General features: G+C 39.1%; 1 protein-coding gene across 11 annotated transcripts in view; it reads right to left on the bottom strand.

The window, feature by feature from the left end:
• pde1cb (phosphodiesterase 1C, calmodulin-dependent b) overlaps positions 1-18,235 on the bottom strand; it is a 116,887-nt gene that overhangs the window by 17,908 nt on the left and 80,744 nt on the right. For all 11 annotated transcript variants that reach the window (XM_080293283.1, XM_026151007.2, XM_026151003.2 and 8 more), the window contains 8 exons: positions 11,143-11,256; positions 8,102-8,284; positions 6,069-6,135; positions 5,727-5,843; positions 5,295-5,435; positions 3,354-3,454; positions 1,649-1,777; positions 1,085-1,186 (listed from right to left, as the gene is read on the bottom strand). In XM_080293283.1, the coding sequence (XP_080149409.1) occupies positions 1,085-1,186; positions 1,649-1,777; positions 3,354-3,454; positions 5,295-5,435; positions 5,727-5,843; positions 6,069-6,135; positions 8,102-8,284; positions 11,143-11,256 (954 nt within the window). The remainder of the gene's footprint in view (positions 1-1,084; positions 1,187-1,648; positions 1,778-3,353; positions 3,455-5,294; positions 5,436-5,726; positions 5,844-6,068; positions 6,136-8,101; positions 8,285-11,142; positions 11,257-18,235) is intronic.

The following is an 18,235-nucleotide window of genomic DNA, read 5'->3' as shown; positions in this document are numbered from 1 at the left end:
AGATAAGAATATAAAATGTGAACATCAGCAGTTCACAACAGCCAAGTCAGTCTGTGAGAGAACCAGCTCTGTTAGATACTTTAGTTTTTGTTTTCTACTATCAGGGACATTATCCTGCTTGGGAGGAAGCTTCCATCAGATAGTGTGTAACAATGTTTAGGTGGCTGGTGCATGTAAGAATAACATCCACATGAATGCCAGGATTCAAGGATTCCCAGGGGAACATTGCAAGGTAGAGAGATAAAGAGTGTTATTCCCTCATTGTTTCTGGGTGATGTTATTGATAATTTCTCTTCTTGTCTTCCTCTTGTCTAAATTGTTTAAGAGAGGAAACAGTTGAGAAGTTCCTTTTTTTTTCATTTCTCCATTTTTGATTCTGCTCATATCTTCTGCTGTGCAAAGGATTTCTGATATTCTTTACCAAAGTATAACACCCAGAGAATATTAGCGACTGTAAAGTGTGAGGGAGCATTAATGCTAAAGAATACAAGCAGCACAACAATAATTCTGTCAAAGGAAGTGCTATATTTTTTTTCTGTGAAAACGAAACATTTTCTGCTAGCTCATCAGCAGTAGCAAAAGGACGGCATGCCAACAAACCTGCCAGCAATTTCTGGCAGCGGCTCTTTTTTTTTTTAGCCACAGTGTGTAAATAAATTTCACCCTGCCAAATCTGGTGTGACTACACCGTAACTCTGTTGCAGACGTCCAGCACAGAGAAGCAAGCTGCGTTTGTGCCTGAGAGGCACCGTGGTAATTCTCTGTTGAATACCTGCACTGTGTAATGTGCGACATTTGGTACTATTTGGCAGCAAATGACTCGTTGAATTTAATTTTTTTATGTTGAGTAAACAACACCTGAGCAACAGAAATCCTCCCTTGTTTTTCATTCCAGAGGTCCACCTGATATAAAACAGGCCTGTTTATAGTGTTTATCTCCATGTGCCTCCTTTGGGGCAGGATTAATTAGGTTGTAAATGGCAGGTGGTTAGTAAATGGTGGCTGATAGCGGGGGTAATGGGTATGTAAATTGCAGGGGCAAGGGCGCACATTATAAACTGTAATGAAGGAAATGGCAACTGACCCCTCCGGTTGTTGTAGGAAGTTCTTCATGGCCTTAACTTGCTGGAAGTGGCAGGACATGTCTGTAGCCAGCACCATTTCCACTACTAAAGCCCGCAGCTCTCTAAATGAAAAAAGGAGAGAAAACGTGAGCCATGTGCAGCATAAAAAACGGTCAAACCTGCGGCTAATAAAAGCTGACTTATTTTGAAGTCTTTGTAATTAGATGAAGGCGGTTTTTGAGAACTATTTATATCTGATTTGACAGTAGCTTATGCTGTATGTAATCAGATTAGAGATTCATATAACAGTTCCATTTCTATAAAGTTGTTGAGCCTTGGAGGTAATCCAGCTTTGCTGATTTTGACTCTGTGTTTCTACTGTGTATAAGTAGCCTGGAAAAACAGGAGCTCAGTTTACTTTGAGTAGATGTTCATTGTGAGACTGCTTGACCTGTGCGCTCTGCTTGGTTTTATTCATGCTTTGTCTGTTCTTATGTGATATTTTTACATCTGACTTTTAATCCCCTTTGCTGTCACTCACCTATCCTGCACCCTTCCTATCATTCTCTGTCTGTGTTACTGACCTCCAGTCATCCTTAGAAAGGTTGTAGAGGATGTTCATTTCATCGTCGTCCTGCAGCAGGCGATAGGCTGCGCTGACATGATGACTCTCCAATACTGAACGATCATTATACAGGATAGCTGTGTCTGACCTGTCAGTCCAAAAGAAAGAAAACTCTTTTCTTGGGCTATTGCAGGGAAATCAAACAGCTCAGAAAACACATGAGGGATCCACAGATGTTACTAAATCCTTTAAACATTTTTGCAGATGCTAGTCAAAATCAAAGATCCAAATTGGTTGCCTACTTGAGATTCATTTAGCTGCTTCTGTTTTACTTTAGTTCAAAAACTGTAGCTTGATGACACTATAAAGAGTGCTGTGCTCAAAACACTGAGTGCACAACAAAGCTATTGCTGCAGTCTGGTAACTAGTGAAAGATCTGACATATTTCTTTCCTGGCAAATCCAATACGACATGGTCAAAGACTAAAATTTGGTTGAACTCTCACCTGCCAAATGCAACAGAAAAACAATGAAAAGAATAAACAGAAAAAATAAAGAAATAACATGTGGAGGGTATTATTTACTTAAACCTGCATCAAAGCTAACATATTTTTTTAAAAAAAACTTTCATTATTTATTGAAAGGCTAAGGAACACTGACTCTTCTAAGGTTCTAAATCAAAATGAATAAAATGACGTTCATGCATCCTAAAAATAGGAGGGCACTGGTCAAAAGAAATAATTTTGTTTCTCATAATAATAGATTTTAATTGTTGTGTTAGGTGAAATGCCAAAAAAGTTTCAAAGGACTCTATCTGCTGCTGTGAAAATGTAAGTACACCCCCATGATTTTAGGCCCATATTTTGCCCTAAAATTTTCTGTGGCTGAAAAACAAACCCAAATCATCACCTCTCTGCCACCATGCTTGACAGCTAGTATGAAGTGTTTGTCATGATATGCTGTGTTTGCACGAAATGTGACACTCTGCATCGTGGTCAGACATCTCCACCTTGGTCTCATCTGTCCAAAGAACACTTTTCCAGATATTTTTGGGTTTGTTCAGGCCCAAAAAGAGAAGAGGTTTTCTCCTGGCAACCATTCCAACTCTGCAGCCTTCTTCCAACTGTACCGTCAGGAACATTAACATTATATCTGTGTGAGTTTGATATTGTCTTGGGGTTTCAAAATTTCTCTTAGCACTGCAAGGTCTGACCTTGGGGTTAATTTGCTGGGGCATCCACTACTCAGAAGATTGTAACATGTTGTTAACAAACACCTAAATGCTTTAGACCTGTAAGCTGCCAAAACTTCTGCTTTTACAGAGATGGTCACAGTTGCTGATGATCAATTAATCAAATGCATTTTATTATCAGCACCTATCAGCTACTTATCTTAAGTCCTATAGAAGCTGTAATGGTATACTTAGTTTTTCATAGCTGTATATAGAGTCCTGTGAATTGTTTTTCCTTTTTTTTCCAAATGATGGTAAATGTTTTTCTTTCAAGTTGACAAGAGTGAAAAATGCTGAGCAATTCCTTGTTTTGTAGAACAGATTTTTTTTTTTCAAGAGGATGAGTTTTGGAGTTCATCTGGACTCCCAACCAGCCCCAGTGTTATTACTGCACTGCAGGCGATCACAGTGTGATTGTAAAGCCCTCTTGCTGCAAATGAAAACATTGATCGGGCGAGTCAGTGCCATGCATTTATGATTTAATGATCCATTACCTTGTCTGAATGTGGAAGTTGTTTGTGGTCCCCGTGTGCTCGTAGTCATGCACCGCCGCCGCAAAGATCATGGCAAAGATCTCAAGCTCAGTCAACCAATGCTGGAGGCAAAAGAAGAAGAAAAGAGGAGGACAAGGGAGCGAGGGAAAAGGAGGGGTGAGGTAAGGATGATGATGAGGAGGGCATTAAGACGGATATATAAGAGGGAACGGTGTTCAGGAGAAGAGGTAACGACATGGAAAAGACAGACATTGACAGGAAAAGGAGGTGGGGAAAGTAATGAACAGAATGGACAAAAATTAGAGAAGAGAGATGAGAAGCAAGTGAATTGAAAAAAGAGAGACGCAGGGAATAGAACACCAAGCCATAAAAATGTAGAGGCGAAAAGTGATATAAAAGATCCAGAGAAGTATGCGGCATGAGAAATACATTACCATCAGGGATGAAAGGAAACAAATGGGAAGAAGGAGATAGAGGAAAAGGTTAGAAAAGCAAAAAAGAAAACTTCAGATAAGACAAGCTCTATTGAAAATTGCATTTTAAACTCTCACTTCATCACTTCTGGTTTCAGTTTCTCTGTGACGGTCTGTCAATCTGCTTTGTTCCACATATGTCACCAAATATTACAAAAAAACCCCCCACAAGTCTCTTTTTTAAGTTTACTATAAGTTTAGTGTCACAAGGTGAGACTACACATCACACCTTCCTATGTGTGTTTTTGGGGCATGTTGTAGCTGTTTGATGTGCAATTCATGATTACAGCAAAGAAGATAATGTCAGTGCAGCAGCACACTGTTGCAGGAATAGTTTGAGATAATCTTATTTCATTTCTGGCCAAGATGTCAGTGAGGAAGATCGATAACAACTCTTCAATATATAATTAGTTAATATTATTGGTGGATTTGCGGATTTTTTTTCAGTGAATCAATCATTAGTTTCATCTATAAACTCTAAAATCTAATCTGTAATCAGCACACTGTAATCAGGGCTTTTTCCCCTCTAAGATGTGCATGCATCTGAGTGCCCTCACATACACAGAGTGGGGATTTAGCTCAGGAAGCCCAGTCGATATTGGTGACTAATCAACAGTGGGGGGTGGAGGAGTCATTAAAAACAGGGTGGATGCATGATGGCTGATCCACCACTCACTGTATTTCCTCATGGGTCTGTTTTATGAATGACCTGTTGATTGTTGATTTAATGGAGTCTGGAGGGCCTGCAAAATGATAGATGTCCCTCACCTGCTCTCCAAGGAGCCTGTGGTTCTAGCAGTAATGTGGTTTTCTCCGCAAGGCACTGCCCAGAGAAACATACCATGTCGACAGCTGTCGCAGCCACCTTATTAAGGTGATTAAATAAAAACACTGGAAGCGGGGGCAGCCGGCTGGTTAGGGACTTTGAACTCAGGCTAGTGTTTTTTATTCCTTTTTTGAATAAATGCTGCATCAGAAACACCCTAAAGTCACCTCGGTGCAAAGAAGTGAAATAGGTCACCTGATAGTAAAAAGAGCAAAAGCAGCAAAATCTATGGAGCAGCAATGATATACCCAGGAAAAAAAGGCAAGAGGTAATATTTTATTTTATATTCGGTGCCTATTCCTTAGATCTTTTCAACCTTCCTAGAATTAATTTTGGCTCTTGTTTATTTTTTTGTCTAAAAAGATGGTTCATGGATTCTTCAGGCTAAAAAAAGCCATATTTAAAAGCTGAATGTCAAGCAAAGCTGCAATTAGGCTGACAGAGATGTTCTGAATACCATGTGGATAAAATCCCCTCACTTTCACAGACTAAGCTTCGATCCTGTGAGCCTGCTTTCTTGGAACTAAACCAAGATGGTCAACAGTTTTTTTGGGGTTTTTTTTTTTGCTTGTTTCTTTTTAGCAGGTTACTGTATGTATGTGTATAACATTATGTTACCTAACTTGTCCATGTTTTACTCACCACCATGCCAGTCTTGAGTAGCAAGTAGTGCACAGTCTGTGTGACATCAGCAGCATGAACCAGGTTGTGGTAGGGGTTTTTATGTTTGCTGTATCCGACCTCAAGGGCCTCAACAAATGACACCACCGCAGAGATTGGGATCTGACATTAGACAAAACAACAAGAAAATGTAAACAGGAAACCCTTCTCCAAGATATCTGGTGACTTGAATGATGTACTATCAGTTGAGATGAAATGTGGCCAGCCCCCTTCATATAATGATTAAAATTTAGTGAGATAATCTTATTCTAAGGTGGAGAGGAGAGTGTGCCCACATCCATCAAATAAGGAACAGTGAAGATTCTTACTCATACTGAATAGTTTTTCTTGTTTTAATGGCATAAACCACCACATATCAGTTTCAGGTGGTACATTATTTCCTTGGGGCTTTACCTTGAAACGACTAATGAGATCATATCTTGTGAGCAGCTCGTAGAATATGAATTTAAGTGCGTGGTCTCCACTGGCCTCATTCAGAGCGAAGACATCAAACGACCACTTGTCAACATTCTGTATGAAGGAGAAACATTTAAATAATGACACCATCCTTGTCAAACAACTTATTCATCCTCTACCAACACAAAAGGAAAACACACAACACAAACAAACGGTGCCAAAAGTCTACTTCATATAAATATTTCAGAGTATGTCGATTTTCACAGCGTGTATGTGTGCACCAAGTAACTTTTCCTTATGCGTATGTTTCTTTTTGAATGTGAGTGCGCACGTTAATACCTTAAGCACAGATATGACAGAGGCCGGGTAGCTGAGTCCCACCATATTGGAGGTACGCCGGTACATCCTGTTTGAACGAGATAAAAACATCAAATGAAAAGCACTGCTGAGTGCAAACAGCAGAGGTTACTACACCAACCCCAAACCACAGCCTGCTGGTTTCCCTAAAGCTTCAAATATGCACAACTCACTGTGAAGCTATATTAGACAGGTTAGGTTGAGAAGAGGTAAATGCTTTGCAAGCTAGTCTTTTTTTCTTTTTTCTTTTTACATGCAAAAGCTTTATCCTCACATATGAGGATAAAATATGGTTTTACTTCATTGCAAGCTGCAACACAAGCTACATAATTCCCCATGAGACCAACGAGTCATTAGATTCAGTTGGATGGCTACAAAATTAGTGTGTGGTGCTCAGCATCTCGCAATTTAGTGGAATAAGAACAGATGCTAGAGATTCAAATTTAGCATCACAATAGTTGTAATGAACGGCAGATATCTATACAGATAGTGGACAGCTCAGAGTGCACCGCGCTGTTCCACATTTTCACTTTAATCCTCCATTTTCCAATATGGCTTCACTGTAAAACAGATTAAGAAAGATTATAACTCACATGTTAGAGGCTTACTGATTTAAACAAATACATGTTGCATGTTACTGTGTGATAAAGCACAGCCTAGAGCTGTATGCAGCTCTCCGAATGATTGTGCTTAGCCAGGCTTGCCAAGGAACTGATGATGTATTGTTGACTCAGGTGAGAGAGCCAGCGTTCCGAGGATGCACACACATTTCCAGCAGATTGAAATTTTAACCAAAGAGTGTGGCTTTAAATTTTGAATTATTTCCTCTCTCTCCTACTTGTCAGTCGCTCTCATTCAGTTTGGTGCTCACACGATCAGATAAGGCAGTCTTAAGTAAGAACTTCATCACCTATCAGCAATAATATACCAGAGATTTACATTGCAAGACAGAAAAAATATATTATTTACATATGTATATATATAGTAATTGAATAATAAATATGCCAAACGGTTTGCCTCTCTCACCTTTACTGCTTTGAATCCTTCCTCCCTCTGCTGTATACCTAAGTATTTATTAAAGCACCAACAGATGTAAATAAAGAAAAACCTAAAAACAGACAACCCTCCTCCTCCAGCTTTTGCTTATCTATTCTAAGAGCCTCTTATATATGAGCTTTACACCTGCCAAAAGTAAAGTCTCAAACTATTTTTTTGGCTACAAAGAACTACTATTTCCCTCGGTAAAGGATTCTACTTAACCTGCACCCCTGCCTCTCACTATAAAGTCTTTTTTGCTTTTTAGACACCTCATACGTCTTCATCTGAACTAGAGTAAAAAGACCTGCGGTCAAAGTCTCCTGTCATGATTTGATTATCTAAAGATTGTAAACAATGACCAGAGGAGAGGCACTAGTTCCCTTCCAGACCACTTGAATTACTATATGCTGAAAGGTTATTATTGATCTTTTTGTCTAGTAGTGCCAAAAACATGTTGCCAACCCCCAGCTTTAATAACTACTCTTAAATTATGTACAAAAGAAAGTTCTATTACTGCATTTTAGTATTTGCCTTATTGCCTTCAAATGTTTTTCATGATTCATCTAAAAAGACTTATGTCATATCAAATTTACACATCAACATATCATCTATCCAGACACAAACAAAAGCAAACAGCATGTGCAATAAAATGGGTGACTTAAAATAAGTTTCGAGCCTCTGCATAACTCAGTTATTTACTATTCCTCATTAAATTACACAAAACTTTGAACTACTTTAACAAACAAAAGCAAACAAAACAGCTTTAGAACACCATGTCTTCTATCCATTTGTTATGCAAGGCCAAACTAAAGACGCTGATTGAACTGCTTCAAGTCGTGACACTGATTTGGATGCACCAATAATAGATTGGCAAGGGGGGAAATAAAAGGTGATAGGCCATGAATTATTTAGGGATGATGGCTCCAGGCTCGGATGTGATCGTGGAAGTGTTTTTGTGCGACACAAACAAATTCTACCTCTCAACAAATATTCCAGCCTGAACGGCGTGGACGATGCTTCGGAAGCGAGGTTTTTCCTCGTTACGTCTTAGCATCAGGCCCATCTGTCGGGTAAAGGTGGAGGCCAGCCAGTCTCGCACTTCTGAAGGCACCGACTCGGACTGAATGTCACTGAGTTCATCTTCTGTGTCCACCAAGCGCCTGGAAGAAACCACATCATTATTATTATTAGTAGTGGTAGTAGTAGTAGTGCAAGACAGAAATAAAGGTACAAAAAAGGAAGATGCAGAGACCAAAGATTTACTAAAATATTTATTGTTTATTGCACATTTACATTCACAAAGGATAGAACTCAAATCCTAATGCTGTCCATCAAATAATATTGCCTCTTATGTAAGATCAAAACAACCCAGGCCTCTTGAAACACCGGGACGCAGAATACCAATCCAATTTATAATTCTCCACAGCCACCCTGTTGTGTTGACATGTATGAGGGATCAAGAGCAAAGCCTGCAAACCCTCTGAACTAAATACATGCTCGCATGGCAGAGAGAGTGAGAGAGAGATGGAGAGGGGGGTGGGGGGGAGAAAGCATTCACAACATAGGTTTTATGGCGCTACATGGATTCTGCACTGGATAGTTCATCATCCTCCATCCTAGGGTGGCGCTGCCATTGCTGACCCTAATCTGACTGGATCTAGATGATGAGAGGTTTTCAAAATTCCATAAGCCTGGTCGTATCTCAGATTTTGGACCTCCACTGGACTTTTGAAATATACTGACCTACTATATTTCCTAATAATAAATGTTAAAATGTGCAGTGACACCAATGATTCTATGACTTTACCCAAGTAATTTTCTATTTTTAAACTTGGCCAGAGGGGCAGCAGAACAGAAATTATTTGTATTTTGTTCTTTTGAAATTTAAAGACCACTTATTAAATGTATATACCCCTTGCCCATGTTTGTCACAGAAAACTTCAGTGGTAAGTGAAGTACATGTATTTATACATTGATGAAGAGTAAATTTCTCACGTTGAAGGTAATGCAGGTCATTTAAGGTAAAAAAGCAAACTTGTACCATCCCTTTGTCTATCTGATATTGATGCTTGGCCAATCAGCAGCTATGTCAACCTCTGAGAAAAAGATCTGGCTACCACTTGAAAGTGTGAAATGCAAAAATATTGATTATGTAAAATGACTCTGATATCTAGATGATGAGAGGTTTTCATAATTCCATAAGCCTGGTCTTATGGAAGACCAGGCTTATGATCCAACTATTATATAGTTGGATCATTATTATTGATCCCTAAGTGGCTTATTACCTTGTTGTGGCTGAGGGCTTTATCTTTTACCCCTAAACTTCAGAGGATTCCCTGGTCCTTCAGGTAAGATCCACCAATCATCCAGCCTGGACTGGTGACTGTATTACAGAAATTTTTATTTTTGACTATACATGCTGTCGGTTAAATGTCCTATAAAAAGAAACTATAATTGGAAAAGAAAATTGTATCAGGAGGTCATACTTAGAAAAACATCAGAAATTGTAGTTGTTGGCCAAGAAATTGCAATCAGTCCATTTATTAACATCCCTTTCCTGTAAAAACATTTGTTGTTATTGAGAAAATGATGATGAGAAATCCACATCTGTGTGTAAATGCCTTCACTTGCCTTGAAGAAACAAATGAGGAGGGCTTGTTGTTCTCATCATTAATTAACGAGCTAACTATCATTAATTAACAGTAGTAACAATATTTTAATGTTCCATTAAGCTGAGGTGCAGCAAACATTAACAACTTATCTACTTCTGGGTAGTTTATGTGCCCCACGTTTTATGTGATAGACTCCAGCCTCACTATGACCCTGAACTGGATACACATGAGAAAATGAATGAATGGATGTTATAAAAATGTGTTGCTTGTAAGAATCTGATCCGAAAAGTATGAAAAATCTGAAAAGCATTGATCAGCCTTTTATAGTATCAGGATGATTATCAGAACTGATGTTCTGAATCTTTCCAGTTGTCTCCAAATATTTACTGCTTACAATTTATTACAATATCCTGCATTATAACATAGCAGCATTATCAGATTGTTAATATGCCATAAAAGAAAGAGGAGAACAGAGAGGGAGTTGCAGTGTCGAGACGAGGTGTTATCTATGGTAGAACAGATGTTGCTGAGGCAGACGTAGATGTCCACATTGTTATGATGTATTTTAATGATGGCAGTTTATTTACATGGCTAAGGTTAAGCCAATGAAAACAACCAATCTTCTGTTGCTGTGTAGCATGAGCACACTAGCAGAGAACCTGTTTCACACAGCCAGCCAAACGTGTCTCCAAATTGCTGTGTCAGTGCTGGTCTGGCAGCACACATTTTCATTCTGGTACAGGAGGAAATCATTCTGGCTTCTTTATATTTCTTTAACCCAGTCACACCTGTCTCTGGTGGCACTGAGCCCAGGATGCATTGATGCAAAACTCCACTGGAAAAATCTTGTTTTGGTCTACAGGAAGGCAAGCACCAATATAATAATGATCAAACTCCTACATGTAAAGATGCCCCCCACAGGTTTTAGTTTCTTTTAGGTAGCTAGCTTAAAGGTTATTTTTTCCAGCTGCCAGCAAAGAAGGAGATTTAGAATTTGCTAACATACAGCCAGCAGGAAGCTACGGCTGAGCTAGACTGAATCAGCTGGAGAGATGATCTGTGTGATTAGTTGTTATGTTGTGAGGCAATGTGGGGGCTGCTTTTCTGTGATTAGTTATTATACCAGTGGCTGTATGTAAGTTACTTGTCAGACATTCTAGCACAGGGTAGAAAATTAAACCAGTATTTCAAGTTCTGGTCTGTAAATTCTATTTAGAGTCATAAAAACTAATTAAAATCATGACATATGAATTATTCTATAATCTTTACTGTAGCACTGATGCCAGATTACTTAAGCCAGTTTCCACTTCAGCAAATTCTGGCCTCAGAGCTGCAGGGTTTTCTTGATAAATGGACCATTTCTTGATAAATTAACCATTTTAAAGCAACTTCCAACATTTTCTTACCTTGTTTCCTCGATGTAAACAGATTCCAGCACAGACGCCGCATACTCAAGGTTTTTCTTGAGGTCAGTAAGTGAAGCCTCTCCTCTCTCCAGTTGCTTTACCAGACATCGTAATCTAAAACAGAGAGCCAAAAGTCATTTAACAAATGGGATTACACCCATGACATATGACATGATAAACTATCGTAAATGATATTGGATTAACCCCATCTGGGTTGTGTTCCTTGTGTGTGTGTGTGCCAGTGCCAAAACAAACCCGTATTTGCAGTACAAATTGCAAAGTAGGCAGCAATAGACCACAAACAAAATACAGCTTGACCTATAAGCTAGATTTAACTGTGTTTTTTTGGAGACGCGGGTTTGTCCGCCCACACAAAGTGACTGAACAGCAGTACAGCAGCAGAGAACCAGATAAAACTAAATTCTCAAACTTACAAGATGAGATTCACCCTCCTGTCCTTTTCAGACTGGGATGAGAGAAGTTGGGCTAGAATAGCGTTAGATAGCTTTTCTCTTTTCTATACTTTTCCATTAAAACTTCCTTGAAAATATCATGTCCTGTCCAAATGATTTGTATAGGTATAATACCATCCAGTGGGGCATTTTCACAAGAGACATTCTAGTCAAACACGGGTAAAAAGCAATAATGACTGCATTTCTTATATTCGTGAGCTACAGATGGTTGCTATTTTACATGCTGGGTCACTACTGGGACACTTAATTGGAACTGAACAATTGTTAACATTATTAGTTTCACCTGTGCTTTTTTCTGCTCTGACGAGAGACACTGTCTGCTGTTTGAAAGGTCTCACCGTTCTAAAAATTGCACATCTTTGATGTGTGCACACTGTGTTTTGACAGTTGGCTATTTTAAATAAAGCAGCTCTAATATTGCTGTTCCAAGTGCTCCCAATACGTGGCTTTTGACACCAAGTCTTTTAAAAAAAAATTTTTCATGCCTGCAAAACTAGGTTAGAGTCGCATGTTTTTCTTAGATAGTTCAGATTCTATTATGCTCTATTATTAAGTAATACATGTGACTATAGACCCATGTGCAGAGTATAATATCCTCAAACCCTCAAGTCCAATAATAGAATTAAAGAGAAAAGCAAGTTCCATCTTCCATTCTTGCACAGAGTAACCAGTGTGTGCACCACCTGCTGCTGTGCTGGAGGTCATGCTTTACCTTTCACAGTGAAAGCCCAGAGAGGCTACGCTTGTTGTTGAATTATTAAGCAGAGCGATGGGGGAATAGGAGCGTTTCGATGCACTCATTGATTACATTCCCTGACAGCAGTAGCAAATTTTACCAAGCAAAGACTCCAAAATGTTTCTGTGAAAATGCATCTCCACCATTTTGGTTTCCTTTAGACCACTGAAAGACATTTTCACAGAGAAAGAGAGAGAGAGCATGCATTTCAACATGTATACCTGACAGCAAGGCCAGTAACACACACTTTGCTGTACAGAAACATCAAAATCAGCTTGATTGGCAAAAGATTTGTGAGAGTATTTATGTTAGTATGTTAAGTTACAAGGCTATAAGTCATTGCTGTTATGTTGTGTTTGGTCCCATGTTGTTATTGTTCATTTATGTGATCGCCAGTGTTTTCACAGCTTAGGGTTGTGTTGAGCTTGGCTACCGATGATGGAGGCTACGTCCACACTAGCCCGGATAGATTTGAAAACGGCGTTTTCGTCTGAAAACGCTCCGCATCCACACTAGCGTTTTCAGTCGTTTTCACAGAGTTGCGCGTCCACATTGAAACGGCCGAAAACGCTTGCGCTCCAGTCCTGTGCATGCGTGAAACGCAACAAGATTCGGCCTGCATCATTTCTGTCTGCCGCTTTATTACTTTCCGGCTCTTTGAAACATTGCGGCAAAATGTCGAGGAAAAGCATGGAGTTATTTAAACGGACTAACAATGAGGTGGAGTTGTTGCTGCGAGTAACACAAAAGTACAAAGTTGCCAAAGGGAGTGAGAATGAAAGAATTTGAAGAAAAGCTATCTGGAGCATGTACAGACTGATATACAAACAGAACAACTGCTTTATAACAACTGCCCTCTTGCTATCTTAGTTTAATTGGTCACATGACTGCATCATATGACTAACATGCGTCATCGTTTTAGAAAGTCTCTGTGTTCGCTATCCACACTGCAACGCGAAAGCACAGTTTTCAAATGTATGCGTTTTCGAGAGCGTTTTCAAAACACTGCGTTTTCCATAAGCGAAAACGCCATGTGGACGGGAGGCAAAAACGGAGAGAAAACTATGCTTTTTCAAATGAAAACGCATTAGTGTGGACGTAGCCGGAGACTAGTGTTGGAGTTTGTGACCCCTGGTCACTGTTCCTGTGTGCACAGAAAGCAAGAATTGCAAATAGAAGCTGAAATCTCTGTCTCCTGGTTCCTTCTCTCATGTGAGGTTGCAACATTATGCAAACAGAGCAAAATCTGAACCATTATTCATTTTCCTAATCTTAGTAGCATTAAGCACAAAGTGCTGCTTTAGGTATGGGAATAAAATACATTTTACAGGCTTTAAACCAAAAAAATAATAGTACAATGGAAGATGAAATCAGCCATGACCACCTGCATGAAGTAGCTTGAAGATGCCTTAGTGAAAATCTACATTTTAACAATCTAATATATACACATATAAAATAACTTTTGGGCCAAGAACCAAGAAAGATTTATTGTAGTGCTATGCAATCTCCGATCTCCACAGGTGATGGACATATGTTGAGATAGTCTGGACCACGTGGTAAAAGTATATTATCGTACCTTGGGTCATGCAGCTATCCAAAAAAAATAATTAAAGAAAAAGACAAAAACTTAAAGCATGTGATTATATAAAATGTTGTATGAACAAGGTCAACCAGCAACTACTATGTTTATCTTAAGGTGCTGGCAGCTATTTTAAGAATCAGGGAGACATGAATGGATGAAGGATAAGATGCAGCTCTAGAATCACAGCACATTTGATTTGGATGGAAGTAATGATGGTTATTAAGAACAGCTGTGTGCCAGTGAGTCTCCCTGCTAATACACAAGAACAGAGAAAACACCCTACCGCCTTGAACAAATCTCACTGTCAGACTATAATTCCCAATACAATGTTCAGTTTTCTCCTGTTGGTCATTTGCTCTGACTTCACATCTGTTATTGCTGTAGTGCTGGCATGCTGCGCTTATCTGAAAAGTCAATGTTCAGTGACATTGGAACAAGTACTGGAAGTGTTTGGGTACAAAAATAAAAAAAATTAAAAAAGGAAAAACCCTTGTTCCTTGAAAATGTTTCTACACTTCTAATACATTCACAGAACCAGCAAATTACCCAAACTCTACTGTAAATTATAAATGTCAGTTTTATGTTTTGCCCTCGGAGATAAATTTGAACATTTTTGTGATTCAACATGAGCTTCAACAACACTTATTTTTCTACCAGATTGGGTTGGAGTTTATACTTCCCATTCAAGAACCTCAAAGAATGATTTATAACCTGAAACTGTTGCTGAGCGTTTTACAATTTGTAACAATTCCCACTGAAAATATGCCATTGGTGAGGCTTAGAAAGAATAATAGAAATGGTAGCAATGCATTACTAAAAAGTTTTCCAACTTTGCAGGTTCAGTGAACTAAATCTAAGTTTTTATTTGAACTTTTTCGAGCAGTATAGGTTGTTTGGTGTAGAATGATTGTCATAGATTTTCTTCTTTTCGAAAACAGACTAAATTAAATGTCCGCTGAATTTTCTTTTGTTCAATAAAAAAGAAAAAATAAACTAGATAATAAGCATCCAGGAGGGCTTTGTAGTGATAATGATTTCTGTTTTGTGTTGAGATGAAAGAAGAAACATTTTCTGCATTGTGGGATGCAGAACAACGGTGAAAATCACACACAACTATTCAAAATTCACTTTGACGAGTCTGCACACTATTAAAACGTGATTTGAAGAGACAGAAAGAAAGGCTCGTGATGATGACCTCAGTGTCAGAACGTTCTATAAATTAATGTCTCTGCCAAGCACAATAAAATTGGCTCGTTTCACCTGCTGTCACTACCAAGGGAGGCAACATGCGGGGTTAATAGCATAGGTCAGACCCAAAGTAACTCGTGGGCACAGAGCCAACAGAAAAATCCCATTTAAGCCAGAGAAAAAGCTGGTCGGGTGGTGGACTGACAGCCATGTCATTTGTTATGGCTGAACACTTAGTGGTGAGGCACTGAACTAATTTCCTCACTTCCTTTTATTATCACCAACAGAATGGCTTTATCTCAGATCAAAAATATGCTTTCATTACAGGAAATAAAGGGGCACTATCTTCTGTAATCCAGTCAAATTGGACCACAAGGATAAATCTTTTAAAATTAAAAAATATATATAAATATAAAAGAAAAGACTAAAAATCAGACTGGTCTGTTTTAAAGACTACAGGGAGTGCAAAATTATTAGGCAAATGAGTATTTTGTCCACATCATCCTCTTCATGCATGTTGTCTTACTCCAAGCTGTATAGGCTCGAAAGCCTACTACCAATTAAGCATATTAGGTGATGTGCATCTCTGTAATGAGAAGGGGCGTGGTCTAATGATATCAGGTGTGCATAATTATTAGGCAACGTCCTTTCCTTTGGCAAAATGGGTCAAAAGAAGGACTTGACAGGCTCAGAAAAGTCAAAAATAGTGAGATATCTTGCAGAGGGATGCAGCAGTCTCAAAATTGCAAAGCTTCTGAAGCGTGATCATCGAACAATCAAGCGTTTCATTCAAAATAGTCAACAGGGTCGCAAGAAGCGTGTGGAAAAACCAAGGCGCAAAATAACTGCCCATGAACTGAGAGAAGTCAAGCGTGCAGCTGCCAAGATGCCACTTGCCACCAGTTTGGCCATATTTCAGAGCTGCAACATCACTGGAGTGCCCAAAAGCACAAGGTGTGCAATACTCAGAGACAGGGCCAAGGTAAGAAAGGCTGAAAGACGACCACCACTGAACAAGACACACAAGCTGAAACGTCAAGACTGGGCCAAGAAATATCTCAAGACTGATTTTTCTAAGGTTTTATGGACTGATGAAATGAGAGTGAGTCTTGATGGGCCAGATGGATGGGCCCGTGGCTGGATTGGTAAAGGGCAGAGAGCTCCAGTCCGACTCAGACGCCAGCAAGGTGGAGGTGGAGTACTGGTTTGGGCTGGTATCATCAAAGATGAGCTTGTGGGGCCTTTTCGGGTTGAGGATGGAGTCAAGCTCAACTCCCAGTCCTACTGCCAGTTTCTGGAAGACACCTTCTTCAAGCAGTGGTACAGGAAGAAGTCTGCATCCTTCAAGAAAAACATGATTTTCATGCAGGACAATGCTCCATCACACGCGTCCAAGTACTCCACAGCGTGGCTGGCAAGAAAGGGTATAAAAGAAGAAAAACTAATGACATGGCCTCCTTGTTCACCTGATCTGAACCCCATTGAGAACCTGTGGTCCATCATCAAATGTGAGATTTACAAGGAGGGAAAACAGTACACCTCTCTGAACAGTGTCTGGGAGGCTGTGGTTGCTGCTGCACGCAATGTTGATGGTGAACAGATCAAAACACTGACAGAATCCATGGATGGCAGGCTTTTGAGTGTCCTTGCAAAGAAAGGTGGCTATATTGGTCGCTGATTTGTTTTTGTTTTGTTTTTGAATGTCAGAAATGTATATTTGTGAATGTGGAGATGTTATATTGGTTTCACTGGTAAAAATAAATAATTGAAATGGGTATATATTTGTTTTTTGTTAAGTTGCCTAATAATTATGCACAGTAATAGTCACCTGCACACACAGATATCCCCCTAAAATAGCTAAAACTAAAAACAAACTAAAAACTACTTCCAAAAACATTCAGCTTTGATATTAATGAGTTTTTTGGGTTCATTGAGAACATGGTTGTTGTTCAATAATAAAATTATTCCTCAAAAATACAACTTGCCTAATAATTCTGCGCTCCCTGTATCTACAGTGCTAGTCAATGCTGAAGTTCAAATGGTCTATCAGAATGTGTAAGAAAGGTGATTTAAGTAACTTTGCGTGTGGCATGGTTGTTGCAGTGTGGCTTCTTACTATACTACTGAAATTGTTGCCTGATATGTAGGAAACAGTGACTCAGACAACTGCTTCTTATAGCTAAGCTATGCAGACAAGACAACATGTTGAACCGTGAAACAGATGGGCTAGAGCAGCAGAAGACAACACCAAGTGCAACTCTCAGTTTTTTCTTCCGTAATAAACAGTGCTTTTCTTTTGCAGTAAAAAAAACGTCTTGTCACTGCAACCTTTTTATCTGTGTTAGATTATGGTGACATTCTGTATATGAACGCTTCTTGCAGCAGACTGTGACAGCACTGAGCAGCTCCTTCAGTGGGAGACTGCGGCACCCACGGTGTGGGACGGAGAGATTTCGCAGGTCTTTCCTCCCCACTGCTGTCAGACTCTATAATAAAGACTTTAACTGATCAAGCACACACATCCATACATATGCAATAATACTAAGTGCAATAATCCTTTCTGTCATCGTTGTATTTTTACTCAGTTGTATATAGTATTTGTATTTGTATTCTATTTTTATCTTATTGTATATTTATTTTATTTTATTCTACTGTATATAGTATTTTATTTTATTCTATTCTGTACAGTTGTGTACTGTATTTATTCTTATTGTATTCTAATTTTTGCCTCATAACTTTTGCACTGTCCACTTCCTGCTGTGACAAAACAAATTTCCCACGTGTGGGACTAATAAAGGTTATCTTATCTTATCTTATCTTCTTCTTCATGTCTTCTAATGTTGGACACGATGTATCATGCTTCCTTGAGGTTTATTACCAACTGTAGATATCTGACCCATCACTGTGACTTGTACTTAAGAGTAAAATGGCCTTCTTTGGCCATTAGAAGACAGGGGCATTGGTACACTTTTATTTACAAAGCTATGCTAGGATTGCTGCCTCCTTATATTTGTACTTTGGTCACAAGGACAAATAGTGGTTCTTACTCCTTGCGTTCAAATGATCAGCTGCTGCTGTCTGTTCCCCTTATCCGCACAGAGTTGGGTAAGAAAG

This window comes from Astatotilapia calliptera, chromosome 18 (assembly GCF_964374335.1).
Source record: "Astatotilapia calliptera chromosome 18, fAstCal68.1, whole genome shotgun sequence".
Classification (NCBI taxonomy): Eukaryota; Metazoa; Chordata; class Actinopteri; order Cichliformes; family Cichlidae; genus Astatotilapia; species Astatotilapia calliptera.
The sequence above is the reverse complement of the archived record's forward strand: the minus strand, read 5'-3'. Positions and strand labels throughout refer to the sequence as shown.